General features: G+C 42.1%; 1 protein-coding gene across 5 annotated transcripts in view; it reads right to left on the bottom strand.

The window, feature by feature from the left end:
- Positions 1-1442: 1442 nt before the first annotated feature.
- Positions 1443-17567, bottom strand: part of CILK1 (ciliogenesis associated kinase 1) — a 72623-nt gene continuing 56498 nt past the window's right edge. For 4 of the 5 annotated variants that reach the window (XM_077290034.1, XM_077290033.1, XM_077290036.1 and 1 more), the window contains exons 12-14: positions 16784-16891; positions 8731-8832; positions 1443-6559 (exon numbers count right to left, since the gene is read on the bottom strand). In XM_077290034.1, the coding sequence (XP_077146149.1) occupies positions 6402-6559; positions 8731-8832; positions 16784-16891 (368 nt within the window). In that variant the 3' untranslated portion in view covers positions 1443-6401. Of the gene's footprint in view, positions 6560-8730; positions 8833-16783; positions 16892-17567 lie in introns of those variants that run through there. The other variant, XR_013221833.1, reaches the window with a different exon arrangement.

Genomic DNA, 17567 nt, shown 5'->3' with positions numbered 1-17567 from the left:
ACATTTTTTTGCTTCAAGTATTTTTTTCTCTATTTTCCACCTCTAAAACCTGGGTGCGCCTTATAAAATACGGTAGATACAGCAGTCCCAGCATCTCCTGTGTGATGTATATACACCAGTCCCTGCATCTCCTATGTGATGTATATACAGCTGTCTCAGCGTCCTCTATGTGATAATAGATACAGCAGTCTCAGCATCTCCTGTGTGCTGTATATACAGCTGTCTCAGCGTCTCCTATGTGATGTATATGATTTACAAAACTTATTATGACAAAAAGATGACTGCTCTCCTGGCCGACACAAACCTGGAAAAACAGTTGCGTGAAGAAACATGATCAGTATCACCTAACATCACAGCCGCACCAAAGAGAAGCAGCTCCAGCCATCACATTAAGGGTGAGTTACCATAATTGACTAAATATATCTGGGTAATTTTCAAGGTGATCATTTTTGTCTGGCCCCCATATGATGGTTCCAAATGGCCCCTGGCTGGAAAAAGGTTCCCCACCCCCGCCATAGAGAATCTATGGAGTATTGTCAAGAGGAAGATGAGAGACTCCAGACCCAACAATGCAGATGAGCTGAAGGCTGCTATCAAAGCAACCTGGGCTTCCATAACACCTCAGCAGTGCCACAGGCTGATCGCCTCCATGCCACACCGCATTGATGCAGTAATTGATGCAAAAGGAGCCCCGACTAAGTATTGAATGCATTTCCTTAACATACATTTCAGTAGGCCAACATTTCGGATTTTAAAATAATTTTTCAAGCTTATAAAAGTGTTCTAATTTACCGAGATAATGACTTTTGGGTTTTCATTGGCTGCAAGCCATAATCAACATTAACAGAAATAAACACTTGAAATAGATCACTCTGTTTGTAATGACTCTATATAATGAGTTTCACTTTTTGTATTGAAGAACTGAACTAAATTAACTTTTGAATGATATACTAATTCAGTGAGAACCACTTGTACATGTTCTACACAAATTAAAAAACCCACTCTGATTCCTGTGTGCATAGTATGGTCTTAAATGAAAATCGGACAATGTAGTGCTTTCAGAGAAAGCAGATTACTAATTAAAGTATTCTCAAGTTTGGAAGTTATCCCCTATGGGTGGGAGAGTGGATAACGTTCTGATCATTGCGGGTCTGACTACTGTAACAACAACCTTCAGAGCCGCAGTTCTAGGAATCTGACTTCTCTGCCATTCACATGTGGTTCTTTAAGTCTCAGTTCCCAAGATTATTGGGGGTCTCAGCAGTTCAAATGAAACAGTTGCCCAGTGCTTTACAAATACTGATGCAACTTTGAGCTGACCCCTGTACCCATGCTGATCAGTAGATATACCATCAATGTCTTTTTGGAGACAATCACTTTAATATTTATTTACACCCCACCATTATTTTTAGTCCGTTGACAAACAGATTATTACAATAACCTAAGAAAAGGATCTTTATTATACAAGTAGAAAACAATACATACAATATAAATTGGATCCAAGACATTAAAGCAAACTTTAATAGTGGAAAAAATGGTGCTATTATGCACGACTTCTTGGTCCTATAAAAAGGTTATACAGGTGGAAAGTGGTTCTTGGTTCTCCTACAAAACAGATTAACAGTACAAAAAGACACTAAACGCTGAAATAGTACAGCATATACAACATTTTGGCACAGTAGTGTAGGGCAAAGTATTAGTTTTATGCCAGAAATCTGGAGAATGGAGGCCAGTGTAGGCTTTTTTTTTAGTTACATTGCTTCTCTGTAGTTTTGAGTATATACGTCTCCTGAACCGATGTGAATGTGTAGGAGAGGTACCAAGAATTCTACTTCCAGAGGAGGCAAGTCAGACAAGAGTGAATGCAAAATGCACATTTAGAATTTTGCCTGGAATGTTTTATTTGGCAACTAAGTAATTACAGTAGCTTATAAAAAAAAAGTTTTAAGAAAGCTACAAAAGCTTTACAATAGCAGATGGCACATGTGAAATGTGTAATACATATACTTACAGATATGTGTATATAATAAATATAGGGGTATATATCTTGTAGCTGGCTACTAATTTATGTCATTTAATGTAAACTTACCAGCTTTGTCCTAAGCTTCCATTATTAAATTACAAAGAATACGAAATTATATTCAATAAACACACTCCTAAACATTAACACCCAGAACAAATCAATATCTGCTTTCATTCAATGAAGTCTAGTGCAACAGTGATCAGTACAGAACTCCTGTGGTGCAAGAAATTCATTTAATGACAGAGAAGCGTTTTATTTCCCTACAGTAAACGTCTTTCTAGCAGCCATATTAACTGTTAACTCAGTGGAGAACTTATCAAAACTGGTGTAAAAGTGGCGCAATTATACATAGCAAACAAAGGGCAGAGCCACCTTCAGTACAGTGCAGAGCTCATGCATGGATATAGAAGGAACAAAAAAATTTGATATATTGCAGTAAAGGTTGTATTTAGGGTGTACAAAAAGGAGAGCTATACTGCAGGATGGGCTGTATATTGGGGCGGAGATTGAGCGATACTTCAGTTTAGGGTACTGTGTACAGGTGCTGAGATTAGATGAGATGAGCAGTTTGTTGCAGAAAGAAACTTTTTTGGCTTATTCTGTATATTAAAAATACGTATGCATTTACCAGGTTTTTGCAAAATAATGTGATTATGGGAATAACCCTTTAATGGGAATCTGTCACCACATTCGACATATCTAAACTATTAATATGTGCAGACAGGTTATAGACTGCTGAAAAGAGTGATACATGTACGTCTAATCTTAGATTTCTTGTTGTGGATAAATCATCTTTTAATAACTTTATATAAATGACATCTTCCAGGCTCTGGTGAAGATGGTGCCTGGAGATAACTCTGCCTATGGAGTTTATTTTACAGGAAGGGGGAGTTACCAGCGTGATGGAGCTCTCTTGATCTCACTGGAGAGCGGTGTGTGATTATAACTCCCCTTCATGAAAAATAAGCTCTGGATGCAGAGTTATCTACAGGCATCATCCTGCCCAGAGCCTGGAAGAGGTTATTCCCATAAAGGGATTAAAAAAAATGTCTCCACAACAAGGCGTCTGATATGAGGCATACAGGTAGTACTTTTCAAAATTCTATAACCTGTATGCCCACATTAATAGTTTAGACAGGTCAAATGTGACAGATTCCCTTTAAGCTCTGACATTTCCCAGGGTCTCTGGGAGTTGAGAGGTGGGATCTGACTGGTTATCATGGGAAATTACTCCACTTTTACTAGCAGAAGTCTTGATAAAATTCTCCCCGATGTGCTCCATACTTTTATCGCTCAGCTGCAAAAATGTGACTGTTGGCTCCCTTCTGCCATAATGGTAGCGATCTTGACTGGAGGAATATGAATAGAGACCAATATGTGAAATTTGAGTATATATGTGCACACGTGCATACAAAATGCCCCCACAAGACTCTGAATGCTAAATTGTGCTTTCTATAGGAGAGGGTCTACAGTTTGGCCGATATCCCTAGTAATGTTTCAAAGTGCTTTAATGTGTTGGATGTTGACAAAGGAAATCTAACTATAGGTGGCACTAGAGAGACCATTTTCTTTCTGCTGGATGAGAGCTAATTTGCAGAGGTACTTTTTCCCCAGCGAGTGTGGTATATACAACTTTGGCTGCTCCATGACAAGTTGGCCTATTATACTGTTAGTAAGATGCACAGACATTATGAAAAAAAAAAAAAATCTAATGAGGGCAATTAAATCGCCATTTGGACCGATCTTTCTGAAAATAAAGCACTTCAGGCATGCCAAAGCAAGCAACAAAATATACTTACAACTCTATCATATAACAATAGGAAAATAAGAAAAGTACAGTAAAAAGTTGGGTGGTCACAGCATTCATCTTTTATAGGGAATCTGTCAGAAGGATCAACCCTCCCCTAAACCGTTTATATTGGCATCAAGGTAATATAGAGCTGAAGAGAATGATACCTTGTCATCTGGGATCCAATGTCTTATTCCAGAGAAATCCACAGCTTTCTAAATATGTCAACGAGTAGTGAAGAGTGAATGTGCTCGGACATCTGCAGCTCCCCTCTCATAGTGCTGTCAACTAAGTTGTGTCACACACACACACACACACACACACACACACACACACGGGATGCCAGGAGATGAAAGCTGAAGAAAGGTTAGTTGCAGCCAGGCACAGCTCTGCAGCAGAGCCAAGAGCACTAGGAGAGAGGGCAGCTGCTTAAGTGTTTACCAATTACATAGTACAGTAGAGCTGAGTTTTGCCTCATTGCAATCAGGCACAGCAAACAGCACTATGAAAGGAGAGCTGCTTATGTGTTTGTAATGAGAAAGTTCAGCTCTGCTGTACTGTGCAAGTTCCAATCAGGCACAGCTCTGCGGTAAAATCAGGATAGCAGTTATTACATGTCTTGCACTGGTAACATCCGCTTTCATTTAAAATAAGCTCTGGAGGTACACTCTCGGGGAGATCCATGTCCGGCCCATAGATCTTAACAGCTCATTCACATATTAAGAACATGGATGTACCTGAAATAAGACATCAGATTGCAGATAGGCATCAGTCCTAAGGGTATGTGTCCACTTTCAGGATGGCCGGCGGTTTGGACGGAGCGGCAAACAAATGTGTTCATTGCACACATAGGGCCCTGTGTTTTACCTTGCGGCGCAGCTTCGCCGCAAGGTATACGGACATGCTGCGATCTAAAAAAACGTGCAGCATGTCCGGAATCGCAGGGTCGCCGGGTGCGTGTTACCACGCATAATGGAGACGGGATTTGATAAAATCCCCTCCACTATGCTGTAACATCTGGACGCTGCGGCTCTCCACAGCGTCAAACACGCAGCGTTTCCTGAACGTGGAAACATACCCTTATAGATTGTCAGCTTGCGTGCAGGGCCCTCATTCCTCTTGTAACTGTGTGTTACTTTACAATTTAGCAGGAACATGTAAAAACATTAAAGTCCTGCAGAATATTTTGGCGCTATATAAATAAAATTATTATATTTAACTTCCTATGACCTGCACGCCCATATAGATGCTTTAGGGGGACTGATCCTTCTGACAGATTCCCTTTATAGTGAACATGTAAAACTTATGTTTTGAAGTTAGTGATATGTGTTAACTTAAAACAACTGTTTTAAAGGCAAACGGTGTTCTAGTTAGAAAGAAGTGTACTACATTGCCCAGCAATGCTCTGCAGATTCACAATAATTATGAATTAATGAACATCAAAAATTATAATACAACTAAGTAACTGGGTAGTGTTTTACTGTGACATGAAATAAACAGCTCTACAGGCAGGGCGGACGTCCTCGCCCACTACGCCAGCCCTTCACCCAGTTATTATTCAGACTTAAAGGCGACTAGTCACAATAGATGAGCATTGCTCAAACCCATTGATTTAGGAAGAATAGGAAACTGTATATGGAGGGGGTCAGGTGCCCATAATGATATTAGTGTGTGACAAAGGTAGACTGTCGGAGTGACTTCCCATTATATGTGCAAAACTATTTTCCTGGAGCGCTACTTTAAATCACTAAAATGGAGGGGACATGGCAGGACCCACTTCAGTGCCATAACTGTCTGGTAGAGATCGGTCCCAGGGGTTAGATCTGTATCTATCTTAAGAATGGGGCCCTGATGTATGACACCAGGAATTGAGAGGAGGCCGCACATATGAGGCCTGCTCAATTCTCTTGTATGAACTGTGGCACTCCACTGACAGTAGTATGGGTCCTACTCTTGAAATAGAGGCAGGGACATATATATTCAAGACAGAACTACCCTTTAAAGGGTCACTAGATGTTTCATTTATTCCATCTCTGTTTAGACACTTTGCCCACATAGATGATTCTTTAGCTATAGAATCCATTATATACATGTGAGTAAAATGATAGCAGCAGCCCTTTCTATTAGCTACTAGCATTACATTTACGCTATGGGAAGACTCATCTAAACCTGTGTGTGATATAAGTGTGCAGCACTTACCTTCAGCAACCAATCCAATTTCTAACAGTTCATTTTAAAAGTGAAAGAAAAATATCAATCTGATTGGCTGCTGCTATGGGCAACTTTTCAACCTCTCATTTGCACCAGTTGTGATACATCTCAGCCACTGTCTATATTTGTCCTTGACAGAAGGTTATAAGATGGCACTGCACACACAATAGAGTCTGACATATGAGAGAGCCAGAATTATCCACAACATGGTCCTGTTCACAGCAATTCCTTTTAGCTCTTTCTAGAATACTGTAGTATTTTCTCAAATATTACAAATGGAACATGAAAGATATGAGGCATAACCCCCCCCATAAAAACAGCTTCCATCGTTGGTAATCGGGTTGGCATAATAGATGACAAATAAAGTGCTATGCTTGGCTATCTGCGTCCACCATATTTGGACATCCAGTCTGTTCTCCCATGAATTGGCTGAAGAGGTGGTGGTGGCCTGGGAGACAGTGTAGGAGAAGTTTTAGATGGCGAGCTGATGGTAGACGGCCCCAGATATGATCCAATAGATTTTATGGACCCAAACTCTAGATGAAAAGATCAAACAAACAGCAGCGTTGAAAACTATTATTGCTATATAATATTTGTTTTCGGAAAATAAAAAAATATATTAATACACAAATACATGAGTGGGTTTACACATTTGTACAAGTACTAGAGTGTGAGGAATTCTCTCCCAGCTCAGTAACAGAATACAGCTTCCTATTCTACTCTAGTACGCTTTGTTTGCCAGGCAGAAAAGTAACCTACAGATGTAGTCAGGGCCACCATCACAGCTGTACTGGTAGTTATGAAAGGAAAAGGCCCACTGCCACCGACTATGTTCTCCAACAGATATATTGAGCTAAGTACAGGCTCGTGGAAGGATGCCTCCACTGCATGTAGACAATATGATGCAGTCAACCTGCCCCTTCTTTTCCTCCACATCAACATCAAGATATGTGGAAGGGCAAGAAGTAGAGGAGGCAGATACCTGAACCTGTGCAGAGGTTGTATTGGGGTCATTAATGAGTTTGACAGGTAAAAAGGCAGCAGTAGCACTGGACACATTGCGATGTCAATTTTATCAGTTTTGTATCAGGCTGCATGAACCACGCACACAGATCAGTACAGACTCAGGAGAAAGTCAACCTACGAGCTTCTGCACGGTGTTTTGGGTGACTGGTTGGGGTCTTAAGACCTGAAACCACACTGACCCAAAGCATTTCTGCAGGACTACTGTGATTTGAATTTTATTTACCGGTATTTAGTTTTTTTTTGTTTTAAAAAAATAGTTACTCTTTCAGGGTACATTCCCACGAGGCGTTTCTGATGGTGATCTCCTACATTGGCAAGGCCACAAAGAAACTGCTCTAGATATTTGCAAAGGATGAAATCCACAGTATCAGGACCCTTCTAAGGCCTCCTTCACATGTATGTGCTTCTGATATGTGGGACATTTATTTTTTTTCCCCACAGAGACTACACACATACCCATTATAACCTATGGTGATCTTCACATGGAGACATGTCCTTTTTTTTCCCCTCAATACAAGTCTATGGGTCCATGGAAAACACATACAGCACATGGATGGAAAACAGGTGGAACCGGTACGTTTTTTTTCCTCCAGTACCAGTTTTATACGAATGTGTGAAGGAGGCCTAAAAGAGTCTACCTTGTTGTAGCAGCAAAGTTCAAAATCTTTTGGACAAATGTTAATAGGGAGTGTGATACTGTACCAATAGGAACAGGTAATCTGTGGCATGATCGTGAGGGGACGGCCAGACAATTTGACACTCTGCCAAACTATGGGGAATGTGAGGATCCAACAAATAAATATCAAAAGTCAAGGCTTGCATGAATCCAACGGGTTAATATTTTGTAGATACTGAATTCTTGCCATCAGATGCCAATTACTATGCTGAAAGAACTTTAAACTGAGAATGAACTTTTCTATGATGTTGGTGCCAAGTATTCAGCAGAGATTTCATGATTATTTTAAAATGGAGAGAAGCTTCTGCCTGTAAGGTCTGGTGTAAATCCTGGGGCAAACCCAACAGATCAAATCTTGTTTTTCTTCCCAAAGACTAGTGCTGCTCTCAATACGCATTCCTTATCAGCTGATCACACTCGGGTTGGGGAGTCTGGATATGTATAGGTGGCTGTCGCAGATTTCTTCTGAATACTGGTAAAGAGATCCTACAACCTTTCAGAAACATTGGTGCTATATGCGACTTTTGGCCCATTTATTAAGTGGTCTTTTTTTTAATTCTTTTTATTTTTCCACAACAATTTTGCTTTTCTAGATGTTTGAGACCGATTAATCAAAAGTGACTTTTACCAAATGCAGGATTTTTTTTGGAGCCTGTCACTCCAGTCACTCCTCCTCCACCCTCCCAGAATATAGTTTCTGGAGAAGCTTTCAATTTGAGGCATTTTTGTGACTTTTTAAAGCATTTTCAACTTTTGGCGCAGAAAAGTCAGAAAAATAAAGAGCATTTTTGCTTTTGCAATGAATTAATGAACTGCATACACTATTTTGAAGAATTTTGGGGAAAAAAAAAAAAAGGATCAGAGAATAGCACAAGAAAAAAGAAAAAACAAAAGTGAAGACAGTAAATCACAAAAAGATAAAATCAGGCCCATAATATCATCAAGACCTAAAAGAGAATTTGCATACATTTTGTTCCAAAAAAACAAACAAAAAAAACCACTTACTTGGAGATGGGTCTGTAAGGGGAGCTAATCGAGTCTTTGGCCCAACAGAACTCAATTCCTGTTTCCAGAAATTTGGAATGTAACCTGTAACGCCTTTAGATCCTAAAAAAATGCAGAGAACATAGGATAGGATGAAATTTATAGCAAATTACAAGTAAAGTTACTAAGAATTGTGGAGATGATCTCAAAGGACAACGTTGGCAATAAAATTGGTATATTAATTCTCAAAAAAGACAGACAAGTCTACATTTGCCAAAATGTACACTGCTCAAAAATTAAAGGGATCACTTAAACAACAGAATACAACTCCAAGTAAATCAAACTGTCCACTTAGGAAGCAACCCTGTTTGACAATCAATTTCACATGCTGTTGTGCAAATGGAATAGACAACTGATGGAAATTATTGGCATTTATCAAGACACACTCAATAAAGGAGTGGTGCTGCAGGTGAGGACCATAGACCACATCTCAGTACCAATGCTTTCTGGCAGTTTTGGTCACTTTTGAATGTTGGTTGTGCTTTCAAGGAGGAACAGGAGGAGCACTGCCAGAGCCCTGCAAAATGACCTCCTGCAGGCCACAAATGTGCATGTGTCTGCACAAACGGTTAGAAACCGTCTCCATGAGGATGGTCTGAGTGCCCGACGTCCGCAGATGGGTGTTGTGCTCACAGCCCAACACCGTGCAGGACGATTGGCATTTGCCACAGAACACCAGGATTGGCAAATTCGCCACTGGCGCCCTGTACTCTTCACAGATGAAAGCAGGTTCACACTGAACACACGTGACAGAGTCTGGAGACGTCGTGGAGAGCGATCGGCTGCCTGCAACATCCTTCAGAATGACCGGTTTGGCAGTGGGTCAGTAATGGTGTGGGGTGGCATTTCTTTGGAGGGCCGCACAGCCCTCCATGTGCTCACCGGAGGTAGCCTGACTGCCATTAGGTACTGAGAGGAGATCCTCAGACTCCTTGTGAGACCATATGCTGGTGCGGTTGGCCCTGGGTTCCTCCTAATGCATGACAATGCCAGACCTCATGTGGCTGGAGTGTGTCAGCAGTTCCTGCAAGATGAAGGCATTGAAGCTATGGACTGGCCCGCCTGTTCCCCCGGACCTGAATCCGATTGAACACATCTGGGACATCATGTTTCGCACCATCCACCAACATCACGTTGCACCACAGACTGTCCAGGAGTTGGCAGATGCTTTAGTCCAGGTCTGGGAGGAGATCCCTCAGGAGACCATCCGCTGCCTCATCAGGAGCAAGGTTTTATTATGGGTCAAAGTCTCGGTCGGATCACACTTAGTTGCAGTTCCAGGAAAGAGGCATGTAAGACTGTGCTGTTGATGGGATTCCAGGACATGATGTAATCGTAAATTAAATTTATTAAATGGGTACAAATCAAGGATAACTTCGAAGCACATTAACTTCTTCTTCAGGACAGTCATGACTCTTATCAGGTGTCCCGGGACCAGAGGTATGCACCGGGAAGTGGAGGATGGGGTAAAACCAAAGTATGGGCAAGAAAGGGAAGTCTCACACACTCAAAACCTAGCAATAGTCACAGATAAAGCCACCAAACACCTTCTCCAATTACCACCAGCAACGACTTCCAGCCACGCAGCAAAGCTAGCTCTGACAATGAATGCCATTCAGGGTCCAGATTATATAGGAGATGAGAGTGGCTAACAGTGCACAGCTGAGAGCCTTAACTCCAGGAGCTCCCAACAGAGCAGAGTAACCCCTGCATTGCCCAAAGAACTTTACACTGTTTAATAAGAAGGAGAAGAAGTGCTTCTAATCCATACAGGAGTAAAAGAAATCAGACGCTGCAGTCTTCTGGCTCCGTTCTGTCATGGTAAACCCGTGACAAGGACATAACCTAATACAGTAGATGCTTAGTATACCACTGGCGGTTATATATGCAGTCTTTATGAAAAAAAAAAAAACATTTCTTTGGCGCAACCAGTCAGCGACAGGCACAGTCCGGCCGCGAAGTGGCCCCTCTCAACTCCCCTCCAGTCAGTGCCCCCCTCCATACTCCCCTCCAGTCAGCACCCACATAGCGTTTTAGCAGTCCGTAAAACGGACTATGTTACACCGTGACATAACGCGGTGTAACGCAGTCCATTAAGCCTATAAGTGTGACCAACTTTTTACTATCGATGTTGCCTATGCAGCATCAATAGTAAAAACATCTAATTTTAAAAATAATAAAAAAAAAATCATTATATTCTTACCTTCCGGCATCCGTGGCACCCTTTCCCGCTCATCGCGATGCTCCGGTCCCAAGAATGCATTGCGGCAATGACCCCAGATGACGTAGCGGTCTAGCGAGACCGCTACATCATCACGGGTTATTGCCGCAAGGCATTACTGGGAACGGAGCGTCGCGAGGAGCATCGCTAAAGGCCTGGGCTGGATCCGGGGGCCACCGGAAGGCGAGAACTATTTTTTATTTTATTTTAATTCTTTTTTTTTTTTTTAACAGGGATATGGTGCCCACATTGCTATATACTACATGGGCTGTGTTATATACTGCGTGGGCTGTGTTATATACTACGTGGGCTGTACAATATACTACGTGGGCTGTGTTACATACTGCGTGGCTTGTGCAATATACTACATGGGCTGCGTTATATGCTACGTGGGCTGTGAGACTCTTTCGCCCGGGGCCCTCAAAAACCTGTAGCTGGCCCTGGCTTCACTAATTGGTCGCGCCCGGCTGGCCGCGAACAATTCGCGACAGAAGCAATCCGGCCGCGAATTGGCGTGGGATTTGAACCTACGCTTCGCTAATTGGTCCCGCCCGGCCGACCGAATCCTGTGTATTCATTGCATTATTGTGAAATCTTCATAAATAAACTACATACATATTCTAGAATACCGGATGCGTTAGAATCGGGTCGCCATCTAGTGTATGTATACAATATATTATATATACCGTATTTTCCGGCGTATAAGACGACTTTTTAACCCCTGAAAATCATCTCAAAAGTCGGGGGTCGTCTTATACGCCGGGTACGGCGTGTGCAGGGAGCGGTCCTGTATGGTCATCGAAAGTCCTTCGCTCAATGCATCCTTCGGAACGAAGGCCGCCGCTTGCACTGCTGAGAGCCGCGGGCCGTCGGAGGGTAAGTATATCCCATATTTTTTATTTTTATTCTTTTTTTTTTTTTACATGAATATTGATCCCAGGGCCTAAAGGAGAGTCTCCTCTCCTCCAGACCCTGGGAACCATCCGCACCACACACGCCGTATATGACGACTGGGCGTATAAGATGACCCCGTCTTATACGGCAAGTATATCCCAAATAAAAAAAAAATAAAAAAAAATAAAAAAATTTATATATATATATATATATATATATATATATATATATATATATATATATATATATATATATATATATATATATATACACACACACACATACATACATACATACACACACATACATACACACATATACATACATACACACACACATACATACATACATACATACATACATACACACACACACACACACACACGTACATATATACATACATACTCACACAGAGTGCAGACCAAAAGTTTGGACACACCTCATTGAAAGATTTCTGTATTTTCATGACTATGAAAATTGTACACACACACTGAAGGCATCAAAACTATGAATTAAAACATGTGGAATTATATACTTAACAAAAAAGTGTGAAACAACTGAAAATAGGTCTTATAGTCTAGCCACCTTTTCCTTTGATGACGGCTTTGTACACTCTTGGCATTCTCTTGATGAGCTTCAAGAGGTAGTCACCGGGATTGGTCTTCCAACAATCTTGAAGGAGTTCCCAGAGATGCTTAGCACTTGGTGGCCCTTTTGCCTTCACTCTGTGGTCCAGCTCACCCCAAACCATCTCGATTGGGTTCAGGTCTGGTGACTGTGGAGGCCAGGTCATCTGGTGAAGCACCCCATCACTCTTCTTGGTCAAATAGCCCTTACACAGCCTGGAGGAGTGTTTGGGTCATTGTCCTGTTGAAAAATAAATGATGGTCCAACTAAACGCAAACCGGATGGAATAGCATGCTGCTGCAAGATGCTGTGGTAGCCATGCTCGTTCAGTATGCCTTAAATGTGGAATAAATCCCCAACATTGTCACCAGCAAAGCACCCCATCACCATCACACCTCCTCCTCCATGCTTCACGGTGGGAACCAGGCATGTAGAGTCCATCTGTTCACCTTTTCCGCGTCGCACAAAGACATGGTGGTTGGAACCAAAGATCTCAAATTTGGACTCATTAGACCAGTGGAAATCTGTGCTTTGGTCTGATGTCCATTCCTTATGTTCTTTAGCCCAAACAATTCTCTTCTGCTTGTTGCCTGTCCTTAGCAGTGGTTTCCTAGCAGCTATTTTACCATGAAGGTCTGCTGCACAAAGTCTCCTCTTAACAGTTGTTGTAGAGATGTGTCTGCTGCTAGAACTCTGTGTGGCATTGACATGGTCTCTAATCTGAGCTGCTGTTAACCTGCGATTTCTGAGGCTGATGACTCGGATAAACTTATCCTCAGAAGCAGAGGTGACTTTTGGTCTTCCTTTCCTGGGGCGGTCCTCATGTGAGCCAGTTTCCTTGTAGTGTTGAAGGTTTTTGCCACTGCACTTAAGGACACTTTCAATGTTTTCCCAATTTTTCACACTGCCAGACTGACTGACCTTCATTTCTTAAAGAAATGATGGCCACTTGTTTTTCTTTACTTAGAATTTGTATTATCTCAAGAAAAAAAAGCAGCTAACAGTCTATTCAGTAGGGCTATCAGCTGTGTATCCACCAGACCTTCTGCAGAACACAATTGATGGTCCCAATCACATTTATAAGGCAAGAAATCCCATTTATTAAACCTGACAGGGAACACCTGTGAAGTGAAAACCATTCCGGTGACTACCTCTTGAAGCTCATCAAGAGAATGCCAAGAGTGTGCAAAGCAGTCATCAAAGCAAAAGGTGGCTACTTTGAAGAACCTAGAATAGAAGACATATTTTCAGTTGTTTCACACTTTTTTGTTAAGTATATAGTTTCACATGTGTTAATTAATTCATAGTGTGAATTGAATGTGAATGTACAATTTTCATAGTTATGAAAATACAGAAACATTTTTAAATGAGAAGTTGTGTCCAAAGTTTTGGTTTGTTCTGTACACACTGCTCAAAAAAAATAAAAGAAACAGGCTGATCCAACTTCAGTGGAAATGCCTCAAGACAAGGAAATGATGCTTAATAGTGTGTGGCCTCCACATGCCTGTATGACCTCACTACAACGCCAGGGCATGCTCCTGATGAGGCGGCGGATTGTCTCCTGAGGGATCTCCTCCCAGACCTGGACTAAAGAATCCGCCAACTCCTGGACAGTGTGGTGCAACGTGACGGTGGATGGTGTGAGACAGGATCCATAGCTTCAATGCCTTCGTCTTGCAGGAACTGCTGACACACTCCTGCCACATGTGGTCTGGCATTGTCCTGCATTAGGAGGAACCTAAGGCGAACCGCACCAGTATATGGTCTCACAAGGGGTCTGAGGATCTCATCTCGGTACCTAATGTCAGTCAGGCTACCTCTGGCGAGCACATGGAGGGCTGTGCGGCCCTCCAAAGATATGCCACTCCACACCATTACTGACCCACTGCCAAACCGGTCATGCTCTCCATGGCGTCTCCAGACTGTCAGGTCTGTCACATGTGCTCAGTGTGAACCTGCTTTCATCTGTTAAGAGCACAGGGCGCCAGTGGTAAACTTGCCAATCCTGGTGTTTTGGCAAATGCCAAGCGTCCTGCGCTGTGTTAGGCTGGGAGCACAACCCCCATCTGTGGACGTCAGGCACTCAGACCATCCTCATGGAGTCGATTTCTAACCATTTGTGCAGACATATGCACATTTGTAGGATAGCTGCGGAGACACCATCACGTGTTTCTCAACGCAAGCAGTGAATAGCCAGACCTTTCCCCGGGAAGGAACAACCACGGGAAGGGCAGCATCCAATAAAGGAAAACATCCAATACAGGAAAACCACCTATGCAAAGCATGGTATCCATCCACAGACAGCTGTTTCGGGGTGTTTGCCCCTCATCAGTGTGGAGTAGGAATCTGGCTATTAGGAGCAGTGCCTAGTAAAAGGCTGTGAAGGAACAGATGATTGGCCTCGGGGAGACCAAAACATCCAACACCGCGGAGACACCATCACGTGTTTCTCAACGCAGTGATCCAGAACACTGCCCCCATCCCTTATGGGAAATATGCAAATGCATGTAGGATAGCTGCGGAGACACCATCACGTGTTTCTCAACGCAAGCAGTGAATAGCCAGACCTTTCCCTGGGAAGGAACAATCCACGTGATGGTGTCTCCGCGGTGTTGGATGTTTTGGTCTCCCCGAGGCCAATCATCTGTTCCTCTCATGCCTTTGTTCTCTATTTACCAGTTAAGACCTTATTTTCCACTTGTTTTGCTCCCAAGTTTTTCCACTACACACTTAGTTGCAAGCACTGCTCATTTCTCTCACATTTAGATAAGCTGATACGACATCTTAGGCCTCTTTCACACTTCAGTCTTTTGGCGTCAGTCTGAAACCGTCATTTTCCTCAAATATCGGATCCGCCATTTTTTTTGGGCGGATCCGCTATTTTCCCATAGACATGCATTAGTGACAGATTGTGGCGGACGTTAGTCTGTTCCATCCGCCATGCGTCGGATCCGTCGAAATTTGTCGGACGTTGTCTAGACATTGACGGACATTATAACGTTTTTTGTCTGCGCCGAAATGGCGGTTCGCGACGCATCCGTCGCGTCCGCCATTCTATAGAATGGCCGCCTATGGGCGACGGATCTGTCACAACCGTCATTTCGGCGGATCAGTCGCCCCAATCCGCTTTTTCAATTGAGCAGGCTCCAAGAAGTAGATACTTTTCCCAGACAATCCCCAAGTAACATCCGTCAAAAAAACGGATCCGTTAGAACCGTTTTCTCAACAATTGTGACGGATCCGTCACTATGTCGGAGCAGACTGACGCCAAACAACTGAAGTGTGAGAGAAGCCTTAGTGGGTCGGGAATCAGGGGAACGAAAAGTGCTCACACACAAACAGTAAAAGAAGCAATTTCAGGGGACTATGCAGCTTCATTACATGTCACAACTTTCAAAAACTCAGCCAATAGCAGCTGTTCTTCATTGTGTGACTCATGATGGTGGCTCCAGCACTTTGTTAAAACCGTCTTCAGCACATGTCAGTGGTACAGAAAGTTAGTTCTGACAGGAAGAAGCTGATCAGACACTAAAAGGGGTTTTCCCATGAACAAGAGTTCATTTTAATCAATAGATCTTGGAATAATAATAAATTCCACAACTGGATGTGTTTAATAATAATGTCCCTGTGCTGAGATAATCTTATAAATGAGCCCTGCTGTGTACTGTGTAATGGCCGTGTTTGACTGTGCAGGGACATGGTCTGATCATATCACAGCTCCTGGGTAGGGGAGTAAGGAAAAGAGTAAGCAGACATTACAGCAGGGGATCACAGCTGATCCTTTCTTTGAAGTAAAACATTGTTTAAAAACAGGTAGGGAAATGTTTTACTCAAAAAAAAAAAAAAAAAAATCAGCTGTGATCCAGTTGTCCTGTCTGTATACTCCTTGCTTCCTCCCCTGCCCAGGAGATGTGGTATGAACAGCCCATGTTCTTGCCTGATCAGACACAGCCATTACACAGTACACAGCAGGGGCACATTTATAGGATAATCACAGCACAAGGACATTTTATTTAAACACATCCAATTGTGAAAATTATTATTATTTAAAGATCTATTGATTAAAATGAAATTTTATTTGTGGGACAACCCCTTTAAGTGCTTTGTGCAGTGAGTCAATAGTATTCAGCCAAACTAGGATGGACTAAAGATCAGTATAACCCAGGAGTCAGACCTGGTCCAGCCGATCAGCAGGTTATCACTTATGATGATGGTAGATGGGAATAACCCTTTAAAGTTTTTAATAAAGGATAATATAAAATCAGACTTTACCTGCTGGCACAGCAAGAGGGTTAATTGGCCGTCTAATATTTGGCCATTGGTTAAAAGAATTTAATCCATCATGATGATTAGGTCCAGCACTGTTCTTAATAGATATGCCTAATAAAAAAAACATGAAAATGTTAATTATTGAAATAATTTATTACATACAAATCAGATTACAGTGTCACCTTCTAAACTTATATTTATATAGCAACTAAGGTTTTTTTTTAACTTGATTATTGATCCACCTTTGCAACGTTATAAATCTTTGGAGGAGAAGAGCAGAGAAGCAGAGGAGTCTATGTGACAGAAAACACCCCAAAGTGACACCATTCTAACCTGCACCCCTCAAGGTGCTCAAAACAACTTTCAAGAAGTTTATTAACCCTTCAGGTGATTCACAGGCATTTTTGGAATGTGGGAGAAAAAAAAATAAAATAATTAACATTTAACTTTTTTCACAAAAATGTTACCTTGGACCCATATTTTTTTCTTTCACAAGGGTAACAGGGAAAAAAAAAAAAAAGAAAAAAAAAGAACCCTAAAATTTGTTGTGCAATTTCTCCCGAGCATGTAGATACACCATATGTGGGGGAAAAACACTGTCTGGGTAACAGCAGGGATCGGAAGGGAAGGAGCATCATTTGACTTTTTGAACTCAAAATTTGTTGTAATTATTAGCGAATGCCATGTCCCATTTGGAGAGCCCCCTGTTGGGCCTAAACAGTGGAAGCCCCCACAAGTGACTCCATTTTGGAAACTAGACTCCTCAAGGAATGTATTTAAATATGAG

Source organism: Ranitomeya variabilis, chromosome 2 (assembly GCF_051348905.1).
Source record: "Ranitomeya variabilis isolate aRanVar5 chromosome 2, aRanVar5.hap1, whole genome shotgun sequence".
Classification (NCBI taxonomy): Eukaryota; Metazoa; Chordata; class Amphibia; order Anura; family Dendrobatidae; genus Ranitomeya; species Ranitomeya variabilis.
This window is presented reverse-complemented; position numbering and strand designations above follow the sequence as displayed.